Below are 25,153 nucleotides of genomic sequence, written 5' to 3' on the forward strand. Positions count from 1 at the left end.
ATATATATGTATACATATATACATATGTGTCTCTTTAATTTCATTATTTGATGTCTGTTACAGTGTTTCAGCTTGTTTACACTTGTTTAAGTTAGGTCGTAAATTTAAATTGCAATAGCTTTACTGGAATAGCTACATGTGTAGACAAGTCTTTTGTTTCCAGCAGAGATGTTATGAAAAACGTAATGCAGTCTTTTTCACACTTGTCCTTGAATTTCTATTCCTTCACTTTCTGAAAGTCATTTTTACCTCTCAGGTATATACTGATGTTTCTTTTAAAAATGTGTCAAGAGAAAATCAATGTGTTGCATGTGGCTGTGTAGGATGAGCACAGCAGACACTGCTAACTTGTCACTTCTTAGCATGCCTGCTAATAATTGCATTACCTAAAAACAAGGTACACTGACAGTATTTGCCTACTAGCCAACATGGTGGGGATAATATACATTTGCAGTTTTGTGTGTAACTCCATGTGCATTTCAATAGTAGTCCAAATCTAATACAAACATATTTATTAACTTTTTAATGGAGTAACGACTGGCTCTGAACTGTAGTAATTTTAACCACCCAGGGGCAGAATAGTGGAGCCCTGTCAGATGTCCTTTCAATGATCACATGGTATCATGCTATGGGCGAAAAAAAGCAGCTGTAGCTGTTGAAGGTTCCCATCTGATTGCAGTTATTGATGAAATTCTGACTTCAGCGGAAGCAGGATGGGTCCTATGGCAGAGCATAAGACATAGCTGATGCTTTAATTGATTATGACCTCCCAGTTCAGCACAAGTCAAACATTTCAGTCTTTCCTGAGCTTGATTTAATTTGTTTAAATGTTGTGTGCAGAAATGGAGGGGGCTCTTGGCTTCTTGGCAATCTCGTTGGCATTTGATCAAAGTCAAATGTTGCTTGCGCTCACCAGGAAAAAAAATGAGGAAAAAATGGAGTGTTGAAAGGCAGAAGTTGTGCAAGAAATGTTGCCTTTTGCTGTGTAGTTACAAAAGGCCCTCTGCACCTCCACTGTGTCACTTAATCTCAGTTTAGATGAGGAAGAGGTTTGACACCTGACAGCTGCATTGTACTGAAAGGCTATTCTGTTTATTTCTGCTCTTAGGCAGTGTGGACAGCCCACTATGTTTTTAACTTCTGTTTCTATCAGAAACATAAGGAATAGCAATCTAGTGGGAGAGAAAATGGTGACCCCAGTGAGACGCTGCAGAAGATGGAGGAATGGCTCCAAAACTTTTGCCAACTTACAGTTGCTTTCTCACTCAACTCAGATAGCACATGCTTGGAGCACATTCACTCTCCCTCCACACTCTTCTGCTGTTTTTTTAGTCCTGCTCACTATTGGTAACCTGCGAGATAAAATATAGATAATTCAGCATTTGAGTGCTGATAGAGAAAGATTTTTCAAACACAATTCAATTAATTACAAAAAAAGTTTTTCCTTAAAAACATCTTGTTCATTCATTGATTTTTTTCTGATTGGTCTTAATCAGAAAAAAACCTTGCTGAAGATTGTAGCTGTTGTTCTATTGATTCCTAAAATATTTTTTTCTTTTTCATCATCAGCAAGGATTGAACTCTTCTTTCTGCTCATGTATCTTTTAAATAGCCACATTTTTATTCTTAAAAGGTGATCCAAAATAATTGGCACCATGAAGTCCCATACTTATTAGCTCTCACTGATTCAAAATCAAGTTTGCATTTGAAAAAAGTGTTCTTAAGCATTACAACTTCGAAACTATCCTGCTATTTGTAAATCAATTTGTGTTCTTCTCAACTACATATCATCCACAAAATCAAATCTTTTGGAACATGGAAAAGAGTTTCAAATACACTAAAGTTTCCAGCTCATTAACCCATTCACGAGTTGAAAACCAAAGGCCTAAATACTATTATAAGAACATATGGATGACTGCACTAAGTTCGACTAGAAGCCCACCTAGTATCATGTCCATATTATTGGCCAGAAGAGAATGTGTAGGGAGAAATAGAAGAGCAAGACTCCCCCAGCCACCAACTACATCAGCACAGGTGTCCTGAGCCAAATTGCCATGTAGTGAGAAACCCTCAGTGGCTTTCTTTACCATGAATGTGTTTAGTTTTTCCCCTGAACCCACATAAACTTGTAGCACCCACAGTGTCCTTTGGCAAGGCCCTTTTGTGTTGAAGTTGGCTCCCACTGGTTTCGTTTGATGCCATGTTGTTCTTACATCGGATGAGAAATAACCAATCAACCCCTATGTCCCTTCTCCGTGCCTCTCAAGATTTAGTAAAACTGTATCATATTCTCCCTTGTCAGCTCCTTTCCAAACTGAAGAAAAATAATTTTAGTCATTCCTTGTATAAAAGCTATTTCTCACCTTTGGTTGTGATATGAAGCTCTTGCAGTACCTTGCTGACCTCTGAATCTTTTCCAGTTCTAACAGAAACATTGTGTGATGATTGGCTCAGGATATGGCACAATACTCAGGGTGCACAATTTAAGGACTTGCTTGCTTAATCTGTAATCTCTTTCACTGCATTTGGCTATCGTATAGAGGAATGAATTTGATTACAGCAGAACCTCCCCCTTAATGACTTTTCTAATTCAGAAAAACAAAACAAAACAAACAAAAAAACCACCAGGTAGAAAATATGGAGAATTTTAGAATTACAGCTGTGGAACTCAGAGGCAAGGAGAGGGACTCAAGGCTCCATTGGAGGAAGAGGGAGATAGTATTGAGGAGAGAGGTAAAGCATTGCAGAACAATGGAAAAAACAAAAAGTAGAGATATTGCAGATGCCTTCCTGTTGCATACTACGCATACACTTTTTCTCTTCAGTTTCTTATTTTCCTTCCTTACAAAACTTACATTTGGAATAGAAATGGTCTGAAAGTGTTTCTTAAGCTTCTTCTTTAAAACTTGCTTTTCAATTAACCCTTTTTTTTTTTTAACTTTGAGGAACCTTTTATACATCTCTAGATAGTCACAAACTGGGACCTGTAGTTTTTCTCCTAGTAGGGAACTTTAAGCACCAAATGAAGTGCAGAATTTAGAAACCTAAAATCTAAATGCTTTATTAAAAAGAGAAAAAAACTGAAAACGCTCATCATGCCCAAATTTATTAACATGCCAAAATGGCCTCAGTGAAAGGAGGCAGTCAAATGAAAAAAAAGCACTTCAGATGTGCACAGGCATGAAACATGGGCATATCAGTATTCTCCAGAATATCTGTTAAAACATAGCTCCCTTGAGCAAAGCCATGGCTCTGTGCTTTGAAAGATAACCATATAGCCAAATCTCCTATTAAATGGATAAGCCCTCAAAGATAAAGACACACCTCTAGATTGGTTTTGCTGAGCTTATTATTTTCCAGTTCCACTCCATGTCCTCATTTGACATATCTAGTCATGTGAGATGCTCTTCCTGATGTCTGGCCTTCCTTGCTAAGTCTTCAGAATTAGGACCACAGTTGGAAGCCATGAGAATTATCTTGTTTCCTGAGCAGCAGATCCACAGATCCAATCCAGAGCAGAGACTGGATGATCTAAAATATCTAATTTGCTTTAATTTCTTTTACATATACTCATCTAGGTTTTTCAAAAAAGGGCTGAGAACCTGGCACCCAAAACACAAGTACCATGTGCTGTTTTTTGTCATTTTTTTTGAGAGAAGTTTTTAAAACTCTTGTATTCTTTCTGAGTTTAGATATTTTTAAAATGCATGCTACTCTTAAAATACTCTTAAAATAGTCTGCAAATAGCAAAATTCTATAGAGAATAAAACAATAATAATATCTCTGCAAACAAAAAGGTCATTACTGCCCATATTTCCTTTTACTGTTGCAGTTTTGTTATTATTTATAAATTTATTCTTCCACTGCTATATTTTTGAAATGCATTGAAGAGACATTATTACCCAGTTTTAGGACTTAACAGAAAAAGGGTGCTGTGAAATTTAATAGACATGTTTTCACGACATTTTGTTTAACACATGGCAATGAAAAGTTAAAAAGAAAAAAGAAAAAACAATTAAACATAACTATGTTACTTTGAGCTGCTGGTAAGGCAAACATTGCAGTGCTGTGTGGGTGTCTTATAGCAAAGAAGTGTTTCAAACTGTTTTTTATCAATTGTACAATATTATTATTTTATAATAGCACTAGTAGTTAATTCTATGCATTAAGCAGTATAAAAATGCTTGGGCCCAGAGTCACAAAAGCATTTAGGACTTTGGAATTCAAGATGGTCTGTGTGTGAACCCAGGACATGATACCCTTGCTGAGATGTCCTAAGATGACAAACATTGCTCGGTGTAATCTCTAAAACTATGAGTAGCCTATGAGTTTGATCCTCAGTTGGTGCAAAATTGGTTTCGGTTTATTTAAGTCAAATGAATTGTTTTTATGTATAATCATACCTAGTCCTTACCCCTCGTGCATAAACCTTCAGATGTGCACGTGCTCATGGATGATCCAGAGAGATGTCAGTGCCCTGTCATCATTTACAGTAAACGAAGACCTGGTCCGTTTTGATACACAAATGTTAGAAGGGTGAAATCTGAAAGCTTGAAAAGATCAGAACTTAAGAAAAGCGGTGACTTACCAAGAATGAGTGAGGATTGCAAGACAAGTTTTGAACAACAGCAAGAAGTAAAATGCAGAGGTTTAGTTTCATTGTCCAGCTTGACCCCCCTGCAGCATATAAATGAAGCGCTGCCAGCTCTAGCAGTGATATTGTTAGTCACACAATACTTTATTTTATTTTTAAATCCCTAGCTGTTGGAATCATGTGACTGTAAATTCTCAGCTTTAATTTGTACAAAAATTAGATTTCTAGTGCTTATTCCTGAAAGTTTGATGACATAGCTCTTATAGACTAAATGGCTAGAGGGGAAAAAAGACCTTCTTGTTAATTGCTTTTGAAAAGTCTTATATTTTTTAATTGATCTTGTGATTAGTTGGAGTTATGATATTTGAACACTTGGGTTTTGGTAATATTCTGAATTTCAATGATGGGACATTAAGGGGTTTTTCTGATCATTCGTGTTCACTACCAGTGACCTAGTCCAGAAATTTTTGAATGTATTTTGATATTTTTGGTAGAGTCCTTCTAAAAATCAGTCGTAGTCTTGTACTGCAGTGTGTAGAGTTACATTAAAGTTAGAGACAAGGCCAATGACATGGTATCTGGTAAGCTGGAATGAAAGCTAATGGTTTCATTCTCATCTCTCGCTAATGAATGTAAGAATGATAAAGTTGTAGCTCTTGCACTCTAATTTCTACTATAGTTTCAGAGTTACAGCAGCCGTCTGCAGACAGCACTAGCACTGCAGTGGGAAGGCATGTCATAACAACAGCTGATCTTCTAACAGCTCTGTATATAACTGAAATAACTCCATTTATTCATTGAAATTTTCACATCAGGTGATCTAATTATGGAACTTCGTCTGCTCTGCCTTTAGATTCACAAAAGCAAACAACCTCTTATCAGGGGTAGTGCAAAATTTTGACTTTGTTGGACATCTACTCTGGCTCTTATCTACACAGATGCAAAAAGTGGAGGGGGAATGTTCAATGTGGCTCATCTAGGTCACACAGGACCAGTTCGATAATAATCCAGGATGCTGATTTCTCAGATCAAGAAGATTAGTGGTTTATAGTGAGAGCTGGACGCTTGGTATATTTTTCTAAATCTCTTTTTGAAAAACAATTTGACTGTGGCAGCTCATCATAACTGACACCAGAACTGATTTGAGGGCTGTAAAACACCAGGGTGTGTGTGTGTATGTGTGGCAGAGAGATAGAGAAAGACGGAGAGAATCTCTGGACCTTGAAAAGACAAAAAAGTTTTGGGTTCGAGTCCCTCTGGAGAGACCTAGTTTGTTTAAAGGCTGAAGTGAGCTGTGGGACTGCTTAGCTTGTTTTTGACTTCACAGAGCTGGAAGAAGCATTGAAGGAGTATGATTTCTCTGTGCGTAGTGATGAGCCATATGGGGAGTTTGTGTAACATCTCCTTGTGGGGAAAGGAATGAAACAAGATCGTGATTCTCTGTTCCTTCTTTAGAAAGCCCCTCATTATAAGGCTTCTGCTCATGGAAGAGGCTCCACCCTCTGACATGCAGAACCAACCACCTTCTTAATAACAGATACTCCATTATAACACACACAATGTTTGGCTCCATGCCAGGCTGTAATTTGTTTTTGACATCTATCTACTGACTAATGTGACAACCCACACAAGTATTTATTTCCAGAAGGAGGAATGCATAATGAGGAGCAGGAGCTCTCCCAAGTTCTGAGGAGCCGTTTAATGAGAAGGAGGGGGAAAGAGCAGCCTCCCACCCTTCCTCCCAAATGACAGGTTTTTCAAAGCCCAAGCACCAAATCCAACAACTTTGAAGTTGGCCTTTTGCTTTTTTTTTTTAGCTACCATTTTTTTCTCTGCTATAGCTTCACAGAAGTTGGTATTTGTTCTGTGTTGGGCTTGTAGTGTTTGGGGATTTAAAAGAGGTAGGTTGCCAGAATGCGAATGGCTGAGAGCTAGCCGAAAGGCTGGATTGTATGCTGCATTGCACACGGATACCACATGCTCCTGCACACTCAGCTTGCTTTGGCTCCCTGAGTCTGATAAAAATACAGAAATCATAGAGCAACAAGGCAACTGTTAGAAATTCTGGCCATATTAGAGGCCTGATAGTCCTAGTAAACTTAAGAGCCACTGCAGGTACAACTCCAGACCAACTCAGGTCAGAAACCAGGTTGCAGGTTTGAAGAGTGGGGAAGATTTAACTGTTTGAAGGGATGACCAAAGGAAATAGAGGATTTGCTATTTCATATCAAGAAAGGGTGTGTTCTCTGGAAGGTCAAACTTTACCTGAACATAAGTTATTAGGCTCTAACTGGTTGACTACCATGGTGCTGTTATGCGAGATGTCAGACTAGCTGAATTGAATCATCCTTTGTAGCCTCAAAATCCATGAATGGGAATGTGCTGACTGTTTTCCTTCACCTGTACTACCCTGGGTGTTTGCCCGGATGGAAATTCATTTAGTTCTGGCCTGGGTCATTAAGTGTGCCATTAAATCTTCAAAGTCTGCATATTGTGCATGTTGCAGATACCTGGTTGATGTGCTTATTATATTCTTTTAATTTGCTCCTAGTTATTGTTATTACATTAGTAGGTTGAAAGGCAAATTCAGAGATAAAAAAGTTTGCAAAGCTATTTTACCAAAGAGCAACGCATCTTACTGCAAGTTTAACACAGTGCCACAGGCAAGCTTCCCTCTGACTCGGCTCTTTATTATGAATAACTGTTCACTGAATATAGATTCAGTGTAACCGAAATGGGTTTTATTTACACACCATTAGTTAATATAATGGGTTAATTTTATGTGAGGCAGCCGTCTCCTGGGAAAAATTTCCTGACTTGAGTCAAGCGACTTTGGCTTCTGTGCGCAATGTTCTGAAGGTAAAATACAACTTTCTAGTGGGTTCTTGGGACCTGTTCATTTTTGTCCTAGTACTGAGCTGGGCTCAGAGACTGGAAGGGCAATCAATGCCTTTCCCAGGAAAACAATAAGCTGATTTGACCACAGACCTAGGCTGAAGCAGTCAAAAGCGGTCTCTTATCTTCTACCCCACCTGCAGTGCCCTCTGTGGGTATGGCTGTCCCCACTGACAAAGATAGAATCATCATCCCTGTCTTCAGGGAAACAAAAATTCTGGGTTAGCAGGCCACTCTGCTGTATAGCTGAGAAAGGCATAAGTGGCTAGAAGCTAAAGCTAGAAATAAGATGATGATTTTTAACAGTGAAAGTCGTTAACCTAGTAAAGAGGTAGATGCTATTACTTGAGATCCCTGAGTTGAGATTAACTTTGGTTTGAGAACAGCTTCCAGGAAGAAACTGTAAGCTTCATGCAAGAATTCCTGAGCTAGGTTTTCTGGTTTGTGCTGTGCTTAAATTAATGTGTTAATTAAAACATTTGACTGTGTGTATAGTCATATCCAGACAGGCATGTGATAACCAGCAGGATGTGATAGCCAGTAAAACACAAATCGGCTTTGGTCCAGAAGCCATTTTGGTCTGTAGCTGGACCAATAAGTTGTGTCCCTTCAATAGACTTGCTGGCTGACATGTGTTCCTGTGGGATGTAGTTGTACAGTTTTGGGGCGGAATCTGTTTCACATCCCCTGGCTTGAGAACAACGGACAAAACTGGCATATATGCAATGCTAACAAATCTGTCAGGCGTCCTCCAGCAGTCATCGTAAGCGCCCTTTCATTGGAGCTTGTCCCAATGAAAATGGGAGCAGTTTTGGAGTGCTTGGGCCAATCTCCAGGGTAAACATGACTACTTTTCAAGAACAATGATTCCTCAAGGTGCTAATGAAGGTGTGCAGCCCTCATTTGCTCTGGTCTGCATGCTTTCTAGTGAACATAGTGAAAGGCCAAGGAAAATAAAAACATTCTTGTCTCTTCTTTTTACCTCCTGGGATGGAAATCAGGCATGTTGGCAGCCAGAGTTTAAAAGCATTCCCGTTCCTGGGGATGGTTGTGAAAAGTTTGTTATTGCCTTCGAAAGGCTTATCTTTTCCACAGGAAATGTATTTTCTATGGCTGTTTGTGGTTCAGTGATCACATGTCTCTTGATGTATAACACAATGCAGAATAGTTGTCTTAAAACTCACTTGTCTTTCCTTATGTACCAGGCCCAAATCCTACAGCATCTGTCATAATAGTTATCAGTCAGTTGAAAGAAAACAGCCTATGTGAGAATTTTTTTTAACTTCAGCATGAAAAGGGTAAAAGGTCACTTTAAAATATTTCTCTGTAAAACTGTAAGAAACTTTACTCTCACATTGCCAGCCCATAAAAAAAAATCACATGTGATAGAAAAAAACCACGGTACCTATTTATAGTTTAGTCACAAAGATGTGAGGGCACATTTCTGTTGCCATGAGCCAACATTTGCTTGATTATGTATTGTTCTTGTGCTCCTTGCCAGGACATTGAGTTTGTCTAGATCATTTTGCTCTGTCTCCTTCATAGTTGTAAAAAATCCTTGTTGATAAGGTCACACCCAAGTTTCAGTGCTCAGTATGAGCAACCTTGACAACATCAGCCTTCCTCCTATCTGAAACTCCTCATACCCTCTATCATTCTCATATTACATTGCAGCCGCTCAAGGAGAGGCAGAACTTTCCAAGGTAGGTGGGCTACTAAGCCAGGTCATACCAAAAAGACACGTGCATTTTGTGTGCATAGCAAGGGAAACACATCTTAGGAGCTGTTTTGTATTTTGCCTTTAATTTACAGTGGAGGTGGTCAACTGGCAGCCTTGGGAAGCGGGGAAGGTGAGCATGCCAAGCTTCAGAGACAATTTTGTCCCCCCTCCAGACATGCTGGCTGGTCAGTGGCCCAACCATGTGCAGAGGAGGTTATCGCTGTGGACATGTGGTGACAGTACAGGAAGGGGAAGCGTGCTGGGGATGGCAGGATTGTTTGGATCAGCTGATGGGTTGTGCAGTCATGGCTGCATCAGTCTGTGTCCTGATCACCTGCTCTGGAGATGTCCATACCTAAATTGTCTGTGTTTGAGATCAATACACAGATTCTTCTATCATTTAAGCTAATTCTTAGCATGTCTGAAACCAAAGTAAAAGCCGCCATTAACTATTCTGGAGTAGAAGGAGCTGTTGAAGGTCTAACACTTAAGGCCTGGAACGAGGCAAAGTGAATCTGATTTGTGGTTTTGGCAGAGATTTCCTGAGGCTGAGACATCCCAGTTTTACACTGACACAACTCCCAACATAAGAACATAAGTTTGCATGACCAAATGTTGCAGGGTCTTTTGGGCCTGAATTCCCCAACTTCCAGCACCTAATGAAAGTGAGTAAATTAGAAGCCTGTATGCCCAATAAGGTTGATGGAGAGAGACAGACCCCTCCAAGGACAGTTTCTCTCTCAGGTAGGATGATTTGCCCTCTGAAGTGCCTGTCTCCTTCCATATAAAGGCACTAGTAAGATGTTCCCAAGGTATAAAATACACTAAGGGGTCTGTGGGTCTCAGCTCACAGTAGTGTCTGCAGGGGCCCCATGGGGTGACTGAGGAGTCTTCTGCTCTACTCTGTGTTTGAACTAGTTCTCACAGTTGACAGTGGAGGGAGCCACATTAAGCTAGTCTGCTTTGCTTGCAGGTATCCTTTATGAAAACAGTGAGCAGAGAGCAAATAGCAGAATCAGCCTTACAGCTAGCACTGGTATATTTTTATGCATTTAAATGCATTCAGCTTGATTTCTTTCTGCTCTCATGCCAGTTTAAACCAAGACCAATTCTTCTGAGGTTGAGCAGTGTTACTCCACTGCAGGAGAGAAGAATAAAATCCATTGAGTCTATAAACAAAAGTAGAAGTTTCTTCCAACTCTGTAGCCCAGGCGTGCACTGAGCTGGAGGTGTGCCAGTTTTAAATCTGCAGTTACCAAATTCACTGAAGAGGGAACTGCAGAGACATAAATCTCGAAATCTGAGGCCCTGTTTTCATCTCCCTGGTCTAACTGCTATCTTGCTCAGCGAGTATGCACCTCATCTCCCACTCATACAGGCAGAGAAGCTAATCTGGACATACGTGTTGCTTTTGGAACAACATAAGGGCTGCACAGAATGCATAATGCCATGTCTGTCAGGATCAAAAGACTGTTTTTATTCCCCCGTGCACCCTGTAACTCACAAGAAAGTTTTCAACATGGCTCTTCAGGGGTGTAGATTTGAGCACGTGTTTCTAAAGGGCTAGCTGGGATAAGCAGTTGTTCTGGCCCAGCCTTGTCCTGTTTTTTTCCAGTTTATGCATGGGTGGCCCTGCAAGTGCTATTATATTCTCAGACTGCACATTAACAGGCAAAATCTCTTAGGAAATTGCTCACGTCTTTGCATTTTTATAAAAAAAAAAAATCTAATCTCTTGGCTGAGAACATATGTGCCCTGTTTCAATATATGTGCCATCTTTCATTCCTTCACTCCTTCCCCAGACAAGGCAATCAACTAATAAACTTCTACCATGGTGAGTTTTGTAATGGAAATGCTGATAAGCCCTTAAGTGCAGTGATGTTAATGGATGATACTGAAATAATAAATAGCAGGCAATTCAGTCATGCCCAACGCTAAAATACTTAGGAGCTTTACTTTGTTTCCAGCTTGGAAAACTTTCCACTTGTGGGTTGCTTTTCCCATTTATAGATGTAGCCACTGCCGAATTCAGCAGTCTTTGTCTCTTGCCACATTGTTCAGTTGCACATTAAGGAAACACCTCTGAAGCTGTATTTACTTCTTCCTGAAACTTTTAGTTAAAATATCACATGCATTTCCCTTTAACCAGCACTGTATTTCAGCATGTCTGGCTTTTGGTATGTTGTCAAAAAATCTTAGTTTTGAATGCATTTCCCTTAATGCCCTGTTCTTGAAAATTACATTTCTTTCCCTGTCTGCTCTCTCCCTTTGCATTGGCTGGTAAATTTTTATTTCCATTGAGTTGATTTTTTGATGCCTCCAGGTCTTTTGGTTTGTTTCTGATTTCTGATGTCAGCATAACTCTCAGGATAGTGTTTGTCAGGACTTGTATACAAGGAGATGTTAGTGTATATTAAGCTGAAGGGACAGTTTACATTGTGGAAGCATTTTAGGTAAAGATAGTTTGTAGGTAGAAATTGTTATTAGAATTATTAAATATATTTTCATAATATTTTCATAATCAAGAGATATATTTTCCTTGAAATGGCTGTTGAGAATTCAGAAGCTATTCCCTAGCAAACTATAAATGTTTTAAGACAGGTCAAATTTTAGATCCAAATGACTTGACAGAGACCTATAATCCTCTAAGGGTTGAGAGGGTAATTTACTCACTGTGGCCATGCAGTCTTTAGCCTCTCTGCTGAGTCTGCCTGTTATTATTGGTTATGTTGTAGGCAGCTGTCTGCTGGGAACTGGGCTGTTTTCACACAGCCTGCTGAACACCCAGCTGAGGAGAGCGAGTGTTGATTACTGCTGGGAGCAACTTGTTGGCCACGTGGTAAAAAGTGCCGTAGCTTTTTAGTCGGTTCCTTTGGCCAAGGTGCCTTGTCCTAAGGATGGAGTGTGTTCCTTTTCTTTCTTTCTTTTCTTTTTTTTTTTGGCTAGGTTAGCTTTAATTAGCAGCAGGTCCTAGTTTATTCCTCCCTGATTTACCCAGTCTTCTTCTACATCACATCTTTGCAATTCACACAACTGCAGGCCAAACAGATCCCTGGGGGGAGTGTTACACCCAAGATGATTTTGGACCATGGGAACTAGAACAAGACCTTCCCATTTCTTTCCCACTTAGAGCTTGCCCTGTATTTGAACTTAGATCTCTGGAGGCTGCTGCACAAACCTGCCACAGACCTCCCCAGCCGTGGACTAATCACTACCTTCTGCTCTGCAGAGATGTAATGTGTGCCAGTCTTGCATGAAAAAACGGAAAGCCCCAATGGAAACATAAAAAGATTGGGTGCACTGCAGAACCAGAGAGCAAAGCAGCAGGTTTTCGCTGACCACCCTGTCATTTTTCTGTGTTCAGCTTCTTTGCACAGTGGCTTTTATCAGAAGAAAAGCTATCGCGTATGATAAATGTTTCAAGCAAAGGATTTGAGTGACTGACTGAGGTAGAGTTTGTCATAAGTGGCTGTGATGTTCTGCACTTCAGAGCACACAATGGGAAATAAGGCCGAGAGGATGTTGTTTATTCTTAGGCTTAAATGTAACAAAGTTGTGGAAAAGTTTGCTAAAGCTTCTCTCATTCTCTTCTGGCCTTTCTTTTGTGCCCTTGAATCCTTTCTAAGTATGCACACAGATCTGTGTCACTCTCTCTAGTTACCTATACAGCCCTCATGGCTGAAGAATCTAAATGCTTTCCACTACCAGAGCAAGAAAAATCAACAAACAAAACCCCTTTCTTTCTCTCGTCTCTGTTCAGGGCAGTAGTTTAGAAACTAGTGCAGACACAACTGCAGACTAGTTTCTAAATTTTCCAGATAATTTCCATTTTAGCCGTGCATTATGTAATCATCTCCATCTTCATTTGTGAAGGTAAGTGCAGAGTTACTGTGTAGCGTGTCCTTGCCTTCTCCTTTGTGTTTTTCTCCTGTTGTTGTTTTGAAGTGGGCCCAGTCTTTTCTTTCTCGTTCTCTCTTCTCTGTTCCATTTTATTTACTGCCATTGGCATAATCTGCATTATTTATTGCTCATTACTCTCTCTTCGGCCTCTGGAATAATGCTTGTGAAGTGTCTTAGTTTCTTCCTTGGATCTACGCAGTCCTTCATTAGCAGCTCCTTTGTCTCTTTTTAATATTTTTTCCCAACACTGCTGCTGTATACCTTTCTTTGCCTTTAAACATTATCCTATCATTTGCATTTCCATTAAGTTAGAGTGAAAGCACATCGTTCCCTTGTTTCCTGAATTCACCCATATTTTCAACACCTACTAATATATTTGTACAATTCAGTCATTCAAAATAGTTTTTCATGCATTCTCTGAAGTCTTATTAAAAGAAAAATATTACACGCCGCATCCCCCTCTTATTATGACTGATCAGTTATCTGTATCTAGTTGAGTGATACTGTTTGTGATTCTGGAATTGTAGAAGTTTGCTTTTGATTTTTCACATACATGTACTGACGCATAGCTCTTTGGCAGATGGGGGGGATTGGGTAGGGGAGTTTATTTTTTTATCTGTCTGAACCACCTATGTCCCTAGAGAAGACAGGCTGTTGTATGTGTCTCATAAAAAAAAGTAGAGCATTGCACAGTGGTCTGAGCACATGATAGGAGACTTGGAGCTCCTAGTTTCCATTATCCTCTGCTTCTGTAAATTTGAACATGGGATTTTCAGCCAAGTGTTGAAAATTACCCTATGCTTTTGACAATCTGTTGTTCAATAATCTACCTTTTTGAACATCCACTTCTCGAAAGACAGAAAAGAAAGCTCACTGCTGTGGGTCTGCAGCAGCCACCCCACCTTCGTCCTCATCTGGGAGGCTGGATAAACAGGGCAGTTTTGACTATTCAAATTTACATTTTGGATAGCCCTAAATAGGGCACAGGGCAAATGAGGTGGTGCTGTTTTGATGACTAAAGTTTTGCTTTTGCGACATCAAGGTTCAGTGCCTAGCTTTGACTCGGTATGTGATCTGAACATGTCTCCATGGCCTCAGATTTAACTTCCTTGCATAGGAGTACTCTGAGCTGCTCCCTCTGAAAGGGTTTCATCAGGACAAAGGATTTTCTATGGGTGATGCAGGGATGCTCAGAGATCCTGGGAAGGGACAGGCTGTCGTCCTCTGTGTATTAAGGTGTCAGGAAGTAGGAAGCCTTAAAATGGGAGTTGATTGGCAACTCACCCTTCTGATTTACACCTACAAAGGGCCTTCACAATTGCTCGTTGTTCTCATTGCACATCATAAGTTATAATAAATTGTTTTATCTTATGATGTAGAAGGAGAATTTCTCAGAGATCTGCCATTGCAACCATTTTCTGTGCATTGGCTATCAGAGCCCTGAGAGAGTGCTATAGTGAAAGCTTTTGGCCCCGTGTGACTCCTGTCCCATTTCTTCCAGCTTCCTTGGATGCCTGCCTTCCTCAAATTTGTAGCATCTCTTTCCAGAGATATAGTTACTAGTTGTGTGTTTGTCCTCCCTGGCTCTGGGCTTTGCTACATTTCTGGATCCGTAGATTGCTTTTCGTGTGACTTGTGGAAGGAAAATACAAGTAATGAACTTTGGGCCCTCACTTAGTGCAGTATGTGTTGTGTGTTACCTCTGTTAGCCCCTCACACTTTCCACAAAGCCTGTTAGTAATGTTGCCTTCATCTTCTATCCTCTGAACAACACCCTCCCTTTAGGTTTCCCACCAAACTCTGTAGCACGATTTCATTCATTTTCCCAAATTCTCTTGTTGCAAGGTGAGGGGGGGGGGGTCACTCGGGGGCATGCACTGCAACATATCTGCCTTATATCTGGCCACTGCTGCACCAGGCCAGCTGGCAGCTGCTCGTGTGGACACAAATGCCTGGATTTGGATCAAGGTGCCTAAATGTAGGCTCTCAGTTTGGGCTCATTTTTTCTGCCCTTTGTTTACTTTCACCAAAGCTGTATTTTGGAGTGTTAGAAAATTGAAAGGTTGCTTGGAGCAGTTTCATGACTAACATGCAAATACGCCTGCCGATGGAAAACAGTAATCACTCCGGAGTAACACAGTAATACTAAAAACTTGTGCTGTTGGGGTGAAATGTGTGCATGTAAAATTCCCGGGGAAATGTCTGTATGTGGTCCGGAGAGGAGGCAGTTTTTTTCTCCTTTTTTCTTTGCAACTTATCCAGAATTTCTGTTGGGAATACTTCACAACTAAAGCTCTACCTTTCCTTGGGGGAAATGCAACCATTTAACTTCTTTCTTCTTTATATGTATACCAAGGAACGGATGGTTTGATCCCGTGGGAAGTCTGTATCTGTTCACAGTTACATTTGTTCATTTCAGGAGGATTCTGTGTTATCTGGGAAGAAGAAAAAGAGAAGAGGATTTGGCTTAATTTATTGTGTTGCCTGTTCTTTCTGCTGTACCAAAGATGCGCATTCCCAAATTTGATTTGAAGATGCAGTGGAGGAGGGGGAAATCAAAGAAATGATTATCATGCCTGGGGTGGGCAAGGCTGGTGGGAGGGAAATGGGGGAAGGGAAAATGAATCAGGAGGCACCATCATTGAAATTGGATTTAATAAATTACTCCAATTTATTGTTTATTTTTTTAATTGCATGCAGTTGCATCTCTTTTTGCCCTGCTTGATCATAGAAAGTAGCACATTTTTAAGCAAAACACAGAAGCCCCTGAGTTTCACATCTCAGTCTGGAGGCGTACTAGGATGCAAACTTTAGTGATGCTCATACAGAGGAAAAGGAAATAGTGAGGCAGAGGACAGAAACAAAGGGAGGTGGGATATCCAGGAATGCGGTTTTGATGGATCCTCTGATTTATCTAAAAACGATAAGGTGCCCCTATAAATATGCAAATGTCTGCACTGCGTCTTGTAGAGGTACTGAATGAGCCTTTTGCACAATGCAAACATTCAGTTTGTTCAAGGGCGCTCGCTGGGGTTCCATATGCCGAGCTGCGTGCTCGTGGCCTTTAATCACGCTGCCTTTGTTTTTTCAAAACTTAAATTAGAAGTGCATTAGTGTTTATATGATGTATGCGCTGTTTTTTTGTGTTTGTTTGGGGGGAGTTGTTTGGGTTTTTTTTTCCTAAGATTAAGGAAGCGGGCTGAATGCAGCCCTCTCAAATGCACGGGGCATGGCAAATCGCGGGAAACACCGGCACTGGCAACGGCAAAAGGATGTAAATTTGCGGAGCTGCTGACGGCAAGGTGGATTGCAGCTTTGGGGCTAGGGGAAGGCCTGTGTAACACAGCGGGGAGCCCTTTACACCACCCTGCGACCCGTTGAGAGCCTGCCTGTATGCTCCCCGGGGTGTCAGCAGCCAGAGCCAGCCCGAGTTCCCCTTTGTTGTAAATTTGGGCTTGAAAGGAGGATATATTCTAAAAGAAGGTTATATTCTAAAGGAAGGTTATATTCTAAAAGGAGGAGCTATGCAAAAGCGCATCAGAGATTCGTAGCCTGAGCTGCACTCTCATCGCTGCGGGCCTGACCCGAAGCACGCTGGACTCAACCCAAAGGCTGCCTTTAACAGCGGCCCTAGGATGGGCCTTGTCTTCTTATTATGAGTTTACTGAGCTGTTTTTTTCTTAAGATTAAGGAAACAACAAAATCCATGCATCAAAATGCTAAACAAACCGCTCTTTCCTTGAAGATTTTTTTTAAGAGAGGTCTCTCCTACGTGTATAATACTGAATTTTATATATGTATATATGTAGCGTGTGTGCAAGTGTGCGCACATTGTGTATATAGGTAACTCCACTGCAAGTTTTAAGAGCTCGAACACAAAAGGGAGCCAATTAATAGGCCGTGGAGACAAAACGCCGGCTTGTAGATGTGTTTCCCCTGCAGAAATCGCCCCCCCGCCCCGTTAGACTGCGCTTTCTTGATCTGATGCAACCCGAACGGGGAGTCAGCTGTGAATCAGGCTCCTTGTTCTCATTTCCTTCATCGCTGACACGGGCTGCAAGAGAGGAAGGAGGAGGGATTATTTGTGAGGTTATTAAAAAAAAAAATCTAGCTCCCTCTCCTCCCCCCTTCAAGATGCACTGGCACGTCTAGAATGTTCCGCGGCATGAATTTGGACTTCCCTCATTAAACTGCGTCCTCTTCCCCTTCCTCCTGCTCCTTATTAGTTAAAAACTGCTGTTTGCAAGTCACGGAGCAGATAATTCGGCGCTTTGATGAGTGGATTGCCAGTTAGCAATACAGTGGAAAATGCCTTTTTTTTTTTTTAAGTCAGCAAGCTGTTTAATGGTTTCAGAAATTAAAGGATAATTGCACTTGAGTGAATATAGGCTTTTATAAGGGCTTTATATACCACTATTAGGGCATTTCCCATTTTTGAAAATTCTCTCTGTGCATGAGGCCACTAATTCTTCATCACTGCCCTGTCCTGGCAAGCGGCTGCTCCGAGCGTTTTGGTGACATCAGGCTGACAACAAGCTAGGGGGGGTTGTGCAACTTTAATTTTTGCCTGTTGTTGCATTTCTGCATGGTGATTTTGTTTGCAAGATCGTGTAAGTTTGGCCGTGAAAAGTTTACACTGTAAATGAGCACAAGTGAAAAAAATAGTGCATCTATTCTTGTTAGGTTTCTTGCAGATAAGGAACTCGGTCTTGTCCAGAGAGAGAGTAAGGATGAGAAATGTGAGCATAAATTTGGTGGTAGAAAAAGTTTAGCTGTGGTATGCTGCAGTATGCTTCTGCAATATATAAAAATTGCTGATGTGTAAAAGTGCTTGGTAATGCTTCTAAACCAGATTTTTAGTAATAACAATAACGGAAGCCGTTCCCGGGGAACAGGGCTGGTCAGGAAATCCAGTGCCACTGCACCTTAATACAAAGACTGATTCATTATTTCCTGGCATTTGCTTTCTTTCTCATTAATGTCATAGGCAGGAGGGGTAATCATTCAGCCATCTCTTTAGCTTAAAAAGAGTAAAAGATTAAAAAAAAGCAGTAACCCAGTGTAATTAGTGTGAGAGGGGATTTTGGGGGGAGGATGTTTCTGGGGGGGGTCCCCCTTTTCTGTTCCAGGCAGTATTTGTCATTCTCTGGCAGGAATGACTAATTTATTGTCTGAGTCTCCAATCTGGATTCATCGAGGGTGGCTTTCATTCCCTCCCCCGCCGCCAAAAAAACTCTTCTGATGTGCTGGGTATTTGTTTGGGAGGGGGGAAGGGGGAAGGTTATATGTTTCTGACCTGCTTTACTACTGAAAGTAAATTAATGCACACGCTGGATTCCCCTCTGCTGTGCTGATTGGATCCTCGTGCCGATTAAATATTTCACACTGATAGAGGGATGCTGAAAGCACTCAGCTGGTAATGTGGTATGTACATCAGTGCTACAATAACTGACTTTCAGGTAAAAGTCAAACAAAACCCCCAGTTTGCTGCAGTTTTGATCAGAATGAGTTCCACTTTGAATTTAAATCCTAGAGCCTGCTGCAGTGATGGCTAATTAATGGAGATCTGATAGAGAAAAATGAATATGTTCTTACTTCTAATGACAGGCAGGCAGTGATTTGTCAAAAAAAAAAGAGAGAGAAAGAAAGAGAAAGGGAACGAGAAAGGAGAAGGAGAAGAAACTAACAGACAAAAGAAGACTTAAAAAAAAAAAAAGAAGATACTGTGATTGTACTTCAGCACACATAAACCACCATGCCTGTGTTTTACACGCAGCCTCGCTTGACTAAAAGCCAGTCCCTACAAAGGTGTTGTCCCTCCTTTCGTGCCTCGTGGCACTTCTGCCAGGATGTTTACATTTACTCTCAGATTTTCTTCTGTTTCTTTTACTTTTTTAACTCGTATCCCCTGATAAAAACTAATGCACCAGTTCCAAGTAGCAGTGAAGTCACCACTTCCTTGCCTATTGATAGTGCTTTATTGCTTCTTTGGGAGGAGCGAAGCGGCAGAGCAGGTGCTCCCCCAGCCATGGCCTCTGTGGGGTCCCAGCACCCCAGGCACAGGGCAGAAGCTGGGGGTCCCGTGCTGCCGCTGCCCAAAGTGATCGTGGCCTCCTGGCGCATGGTTTGGAGGGAGCTTGGCAGGAGGAGCAATCCCAGGCTCTTCTCCCCCTCCTCCCTTGCTGGCTGCTCCGCTTCAACACCACCACGGCAAAATGTGGTGTTTTGGGAACAGTGTTAAACTTTTCCATGCAAGCCTCTCCATCCTCGGTTGCATGAAAATATTTTTAATGTCCACTCTTCTCTTCGGACACAGGCGCCTCGGTGCCAAGGGGTTATCTGCAAAGGGAAAGCATTTTAGTGGGACTCTGCTGATGAAACACTGGCCACAGAGCCCTTCTCCTCCATAAATCGCCACCAAACTCCTCTTGGTACCTATGTAGGCATACATACACGTGCCCAGCATATGCTCCCCTGACTTCTGTTTCAGCCTGTAAAGTGACACAGGTGTCTAGTGAATCAAGGCCCAGGTAAGGCAAGATCACTCACCACTGCTGTGTATGAAAGTAGCGACTTGGAAATACTTGATAAATACATAGAAATTCATAGGACTGTACCAAAAGCCTGAAATATTCCAGGTGCTATGGCTAGGGGCTGATCCGCAATGCATTTGTGTGTTGCTACGGTTAGAATATTAAATATGCTATTGTTCAAGTGAGTTTTATTGCAACAATTGAGTAAATTAATGGAGGTCAAGGCCCTCATTGCTGGAGGAGTCTGTTCAGCTGTTTGGCATGCAGGACCTTAGATAGGTGACGAATGTTAAATTATTAATCGACAAGACATCATTTTGGTTTGAAAGTTGATTGCCGTTCTTCTGCAAGCTAAATAAACTCTCCGGATTATGCCAAATGTTTTCGCTTAGCTGTGGGGCTGCTAATGCAAAGGTCTGATATTGCTGTGAAAACAATTGCAGTTTTTCACAGCAAAACTGCTTTGTCAGGAGAGTATCATTCTAGAGGGATTAATGGACTGAAGTCTCTATCTACAGTGTGTAGGTGTTAAAATATAAATGTGATGGACACTGAATTTTAGGTCCTTTTTAAACAGGTCTCATATTTTACTATGGAAACATGAAGGTTCGTTGAGAGGCATGCATCTATTTTAAATCACTGCCACAGGGAAGAGTAACCAGCAGCAGAGTATTCCCCTATTGGAGAGCAGGACCGTATTCTTATTTGAGATGCACATACAAAGTAAGGCTGATATCAGATTCGTAAGGATTTGAAGAAGCAATGTGAACTGCAGCAGGGTAAAATGAAGAAACTGAAACGCTAAGCTAAAAAACTGAAAGCGTGGGTGCTGTCCATGTGGAGCTGCGGTGTGTGCACACACGCATGTGTGTATGTGTATCTCTCTGTGTGTATTCTGTGACAGCACAGCATTCTTCAGCTCCATTTCTCCCTTTGCTCTTTCCATTTCTTTATTCACTAAAAAGAATGGGCTGTGTTACGTGATGGGAGAAGTAGCATTTGAATAACTGCTGGTAGCGAGGCTAAAACTGTTGCATGGTTGTCGTCTCACCAACAAACGTTTACAACGCAGACCTCTATAGGAAGGAGGGGTGTAGGGAGAAGGCTTACATATAAAAATAAATAGAAAGGCCAGAGTTATTTTGATACATATGGAAAAAAATATTAGCTCTGCTTTGAATAGTTGAGGCTGTGCCATGTACAAGATGGGAAATCATAAACAAGCAGCAGCTTTCCAGCACATTGTAGTGTGTTTGCATGTGACTGGCATACATATTTCAAACTCCAGTTTGCCTGTGGCATCCTGCAGTGAAAATGAAAGTTGTGTTGCTATTGAAAAGGCACTGCTTCAAAATTGGTGTATTGTGAGGACTGTTATGCTGTGGATGAGAAGCAGCGACCTGCTTTCCAGCATTTAGAGCCAATATTTTTTTTTTTTTGGCTCTTCCATTATATCAGCACATGTTTTCAACTGCAGTGTCCAAAGCATGCTTAGGTTCTTGTTATTCGTCATTCCAAAAGTGTCAGAGAATATGTTATGCTGACTGATTCTCAAAATGCAGATTTTCTCTCTCTTCAAAAAAACAAGACTATTCTTTTAATTAATCTGGCAGAATTAGAATGCAGCAGATGTAGGTTTTGTTGACTTTTTTTTTAACCTCTCATATCATAATCTTTGTTTTTGCCAACACTCCTCTATCAAAGTCTTCATGGGGGTATAAAATAAAAAAGGTCATTACAAAGCAAAACTGCATAATATCTTTTCCCCTGCAAACATAATCTGATTAAGGGGGGGGTGTTTTTGGAGTTATGGTAGGTACATTTTCACAAAATGATTAAATGACACACAAAAGAGAAACTCTAGCTGCTTTTCTCTATACGAATAGACAATTTTTCTGCAACTGTCTTTTGGAAGCTAATCTTTAGACCTGATCCTTTACATATGCTTCCATATTTTGTTTCTAAAATTTGCAGTTATTTAAATAAACTTAGGATAGTATCGTTCTCTGTGGAGGCCACTGGCTGATTGGTCCTGTCAAAGCCTATCACGGGGCAGTATTCTTTCCAGTATTTACTTAAAAGAAACCCCAAACCTAGATTAAAAAAGATAGTTCTCCACTAGGAGATGAACAGTTGACTTTAAAAGCATTTAATATTTATCTCAAGTTAGACTTTGAAACAAGCAGTAACCTTTATTTCCTGTTAGCTTTTTTTGTTGCATACATGTGAATAGACATTTTGGTCAGCTTATTAGGAAAATACCAGCACATGACATAGACACACAGGAACAATTTACTGGTATGGTAGGGAGAACAGCAAAGAATGGATGGATGTTAGTTTGAGTAGCAAGAAAAAAATTTTTTTTATGTTTGCAGAATTTCTGCTTTTGCACTTCTCATTGTGCTTTCCTCCTTTAGCATAAGATTAAAAAAAAAAAAAAGATTACTGGCTATTAAATTGGGCCAGGAAAGTAATCAGCTATTCCTTATTTACTTGCCTTTTCCATTGAGCTACCAAGTATTGTACATCTTTTGGGATCGTGGCATTTTGTTTGCTTGGATGATTTTTGTTGTTGTTACTGAACTGACCAAAGAAAAGTAAAGATATTAATACCATTAGAATATTACATCTTAGAAATTTTATTTCCTGTAAGTGAAAGTATGAAATAAGTACAGGAACACTGAATGTTTCTGTGAGAAGTTTTTCATTTAGTAATCTAAATATTTGCGTTTCTGAGGACAAAGATTAACATGTACTTTTGCAATATGAAGACAAAGGAAATAATAGGTATCAGGGATAGAGACTGCTTTTACTTCCACAGAAAAGAAATCCCAGTGGAACTAATGTCAGCAACAAGACTCCTACCGTCTTCAGCAGAACTAGCATTTCACTCCTGGACTAACTCCATTTACTTCTCGGTAGAGTTGTGAAGATGTAATGTTCAGCTGTCATACATGCAGTAGTTTTGCATTTGCAGTTATGTGCTAGTACATTGAAGCAGTACAAGGAACACCAATGGAAAAACTGTACCAAAACACAGTAGCCACCTAAAAGTATTATGGTATTTTATCACATGCAACTTTTTCCACATGCATACAATGCACCTGAGCTTCTTGGCTTTCACTTGAGTACTTCTAAGGGCATATTTCTGTACTCAGAGAAAAGTTCTCCTTTCCTCTTCAAAATATCTATGATACACGGAACAGGTTATCTTAAGGAAAATATTGCATATTTTTCCTTAAGATGACTAGTTAGGTAATGGAGAATAAAATATGAAGGCAAAAATGAACAAAGCTTGAAATAATTTATACAAAGTCATGATTGCTAGGGTAATGATGAAATATAAAAATAAATGCTTCTTTTCATTAAAATATGAAACATACTTCTAGTAAAATGCATGCTTCTGAGTTCAGATAAGCATGAAAACTACAGTCCTTGGAGCAAATATATTTGACAATGAAGATTTTTCAGCCTTAAAAGTATGTAACAGGGTTAAAGGTAAGAAGGTATTTGCTTAAAAGCCTGATTAATTAATTAGTTTTGTACTATAAAGCTTGTACTTTATTCCCAGAAGTAAGGTTTTTAACCTTTATTCTGGAAAGAACTAAGCATGTTTATGACTTTATACACACTCTATTTGAACAACTGAAATTGCAAACAAAACTCTTAATGACTTTACTAGTACAGCAGCAGACCTATAAATGTGGTTAAGTTTCCTGAAGGGCTCATTAGAAGTAATTTCACTGAAGCTGATAGGACCATTCACAGGGAAGAAAGTTAAACATGGGCACAAGTTTTTGCAGGATTAAGTGCCTTTGAGATTAACTCTTGTAAGAATAAAATAGTTAAAAATATCAAAAGAGGATTCACCAATCATATTTTTCCAAATATACTTAACCTGCCTGAACAGCATTAGTAAGAACAGTTTCTGAGAAGATATTTTTTAAGTACAACAAGTTTATAAAAGTTTTTTCTTTCCAAAAGTGAATGTTTCACACAGACACGGGTATTTACCATATGGCAACTTTACAGTGGCTGTACAAATTGTGACTACAAGTCTTATAACAGATGCTGTAAATAGATGGTAATAAATGTAATCATATTCCAAATGACAGAACAGCCACTCTGTAGTAATTGAAAAGTACAACTGTCAAGAAAAATAGTGACAACTGTGAGTTATTAATGGGCGTTATGAAGAAAACTTAGCTTGAAGGAGCCACTGGAAAAATAGCAGCAGTTTGTGAGAGAAAATATAATAAAGATCAAGGGAAAACAGCAAATGAATCAAGAGTAAATCAAGGTGAGAAACTACGAGAACTAAACGAGTGTTCAGCATGAGGCTAGCAAGTGTAACGCAGTTCAGTCTGATGGGAGGAAGGCAAAGTTGAAAAATAACATTCTTTACGTCTAAAAATCTTTTATTTTTATTATTAATTAGAGCTGCTAGAATATCTAGACCTATATCGGGGTCATTAGTTCTCGCCATAAACATGTACCAAAGGAAAAAAAGACTCTTGAAACCCACAAGCCCTATGCCAAGTGCTCAAGGTGGAGTGAAGCCCTTCCTTCCCGCCCGTTCATTAAGAGGGGAGGGGGGGAAAAAAAAAAAAAAGGTAAAAAGATGCAAATCCAGTTTAGCCGCGGCGGAGGCTGACAGGAAAGCACCGCCAGCAGCGGCGGAGCGGGGCCCCGCCCGCAGCCCGCGCCCGGCCGTTAGGGGCCGTTGGCGGCCGTTAGGGGTCGTTGGCGGCGGCGGCGGTGCCGCCGCCGCCGCCGCACGCGCTGCAAGGCAGCGCGGCCCCCGCCCCCTGCTCCGCGGTCCGTCGCCCCACGGCGAGGGGCGCGGCGGCTCCGGCGGCGGCAGCAGCCTCCGCGGGGGAGCCGGGCCACCGCGGCGGAGTGCTCTCCTCAGCGGGGGCGGGAGGGGCCGGGGGGCCGCGCCGCCGCCGCCTCCTGCAGCCTGGCGGGTGATGATGGCGCTTCTCTCTCTCTCCTTCTCTCCCCTGGCAGAAGCTGGCGGTGCGGAGCTGCCCCGCGGCCGTGCTGGTGGGCAGCGGGGCCAGCGGCAGCGCCAAGCCCGGCGGCGTCCCGGCGCTCCTCAAGGCATCCGGCGGCGGGAGCCCCAGCGGCAGCCCGAGCCAGAACCTGGCCATCTCTGTCCTGCCGGCCAAGGCTCCCATCGCGATGGTGACGGCGCACCTCAACGGAGGGCTGGGCTGCAGCGCCGCGGGCGTGGAGCCCCCGCAGAGCGCCCCCATCAACTTGCAGACCACAGCCAAACTGGTGGGCGCCCGCCGAGCGCCCGAGCTCGGCTCCACCGCCCAGGTACCGGCGGGCGCCGCTGCTGCCGCGGGGAGGGCGTAGGGGCGGGCCGGGGCGGGGCCGCCGCCGGCGGGGGGAGCGGAGCGGGGCGGGAAGGGGCGCGCGTGTGCGTGTGTGAGGGGGGTGTGGGGCAGCTGTGAGGGACGTGTGTGCGTGGTGGCTCTGAGGAGGTTGGAGCAGCAGGGGGAC

At 41.5% G+C, this 25,153-nt stretch overlaps 1 protein-coding gene across 1 annotated transcript in view; it reads left to right on the forward strand.

Annotated features, from left to right (window-relative positions):
- PHF21B (PHD finger protein 21B) overlaps positions 1 to 25,153 on the forward strand; it is a 160,763-nt gene that overhangs the window by 70,491 nt on the left and 65,119 nt on the right. The window contains exon 3 of the mRNA XM_026086236.1: positions 24,653 to 24,967. Within this exon, the coding sequence (XP_025942021.1) occupies positions 24,653 to 24,967 (315 nt within the window). The remainder of the gene's footprint in view (positions 1 to 24,652; positions 24,968 to 25,153) is intronic.

Source organism: Apteryx rowi, unplaced genomic scaffold, assembly GCF_003343035.1.
Source record: "Apteryx rowi isolate R43461 unplaced genomic scaffold, aptRow1 scaffold_689, whole genome shotgun sequence".
Classification (NCBI taxonomy): Eukaryota; Metazoa; Chordata; class Aves; order Apterygiformes; family Apterygidae; genus Apteryx; species Apteryx rowi.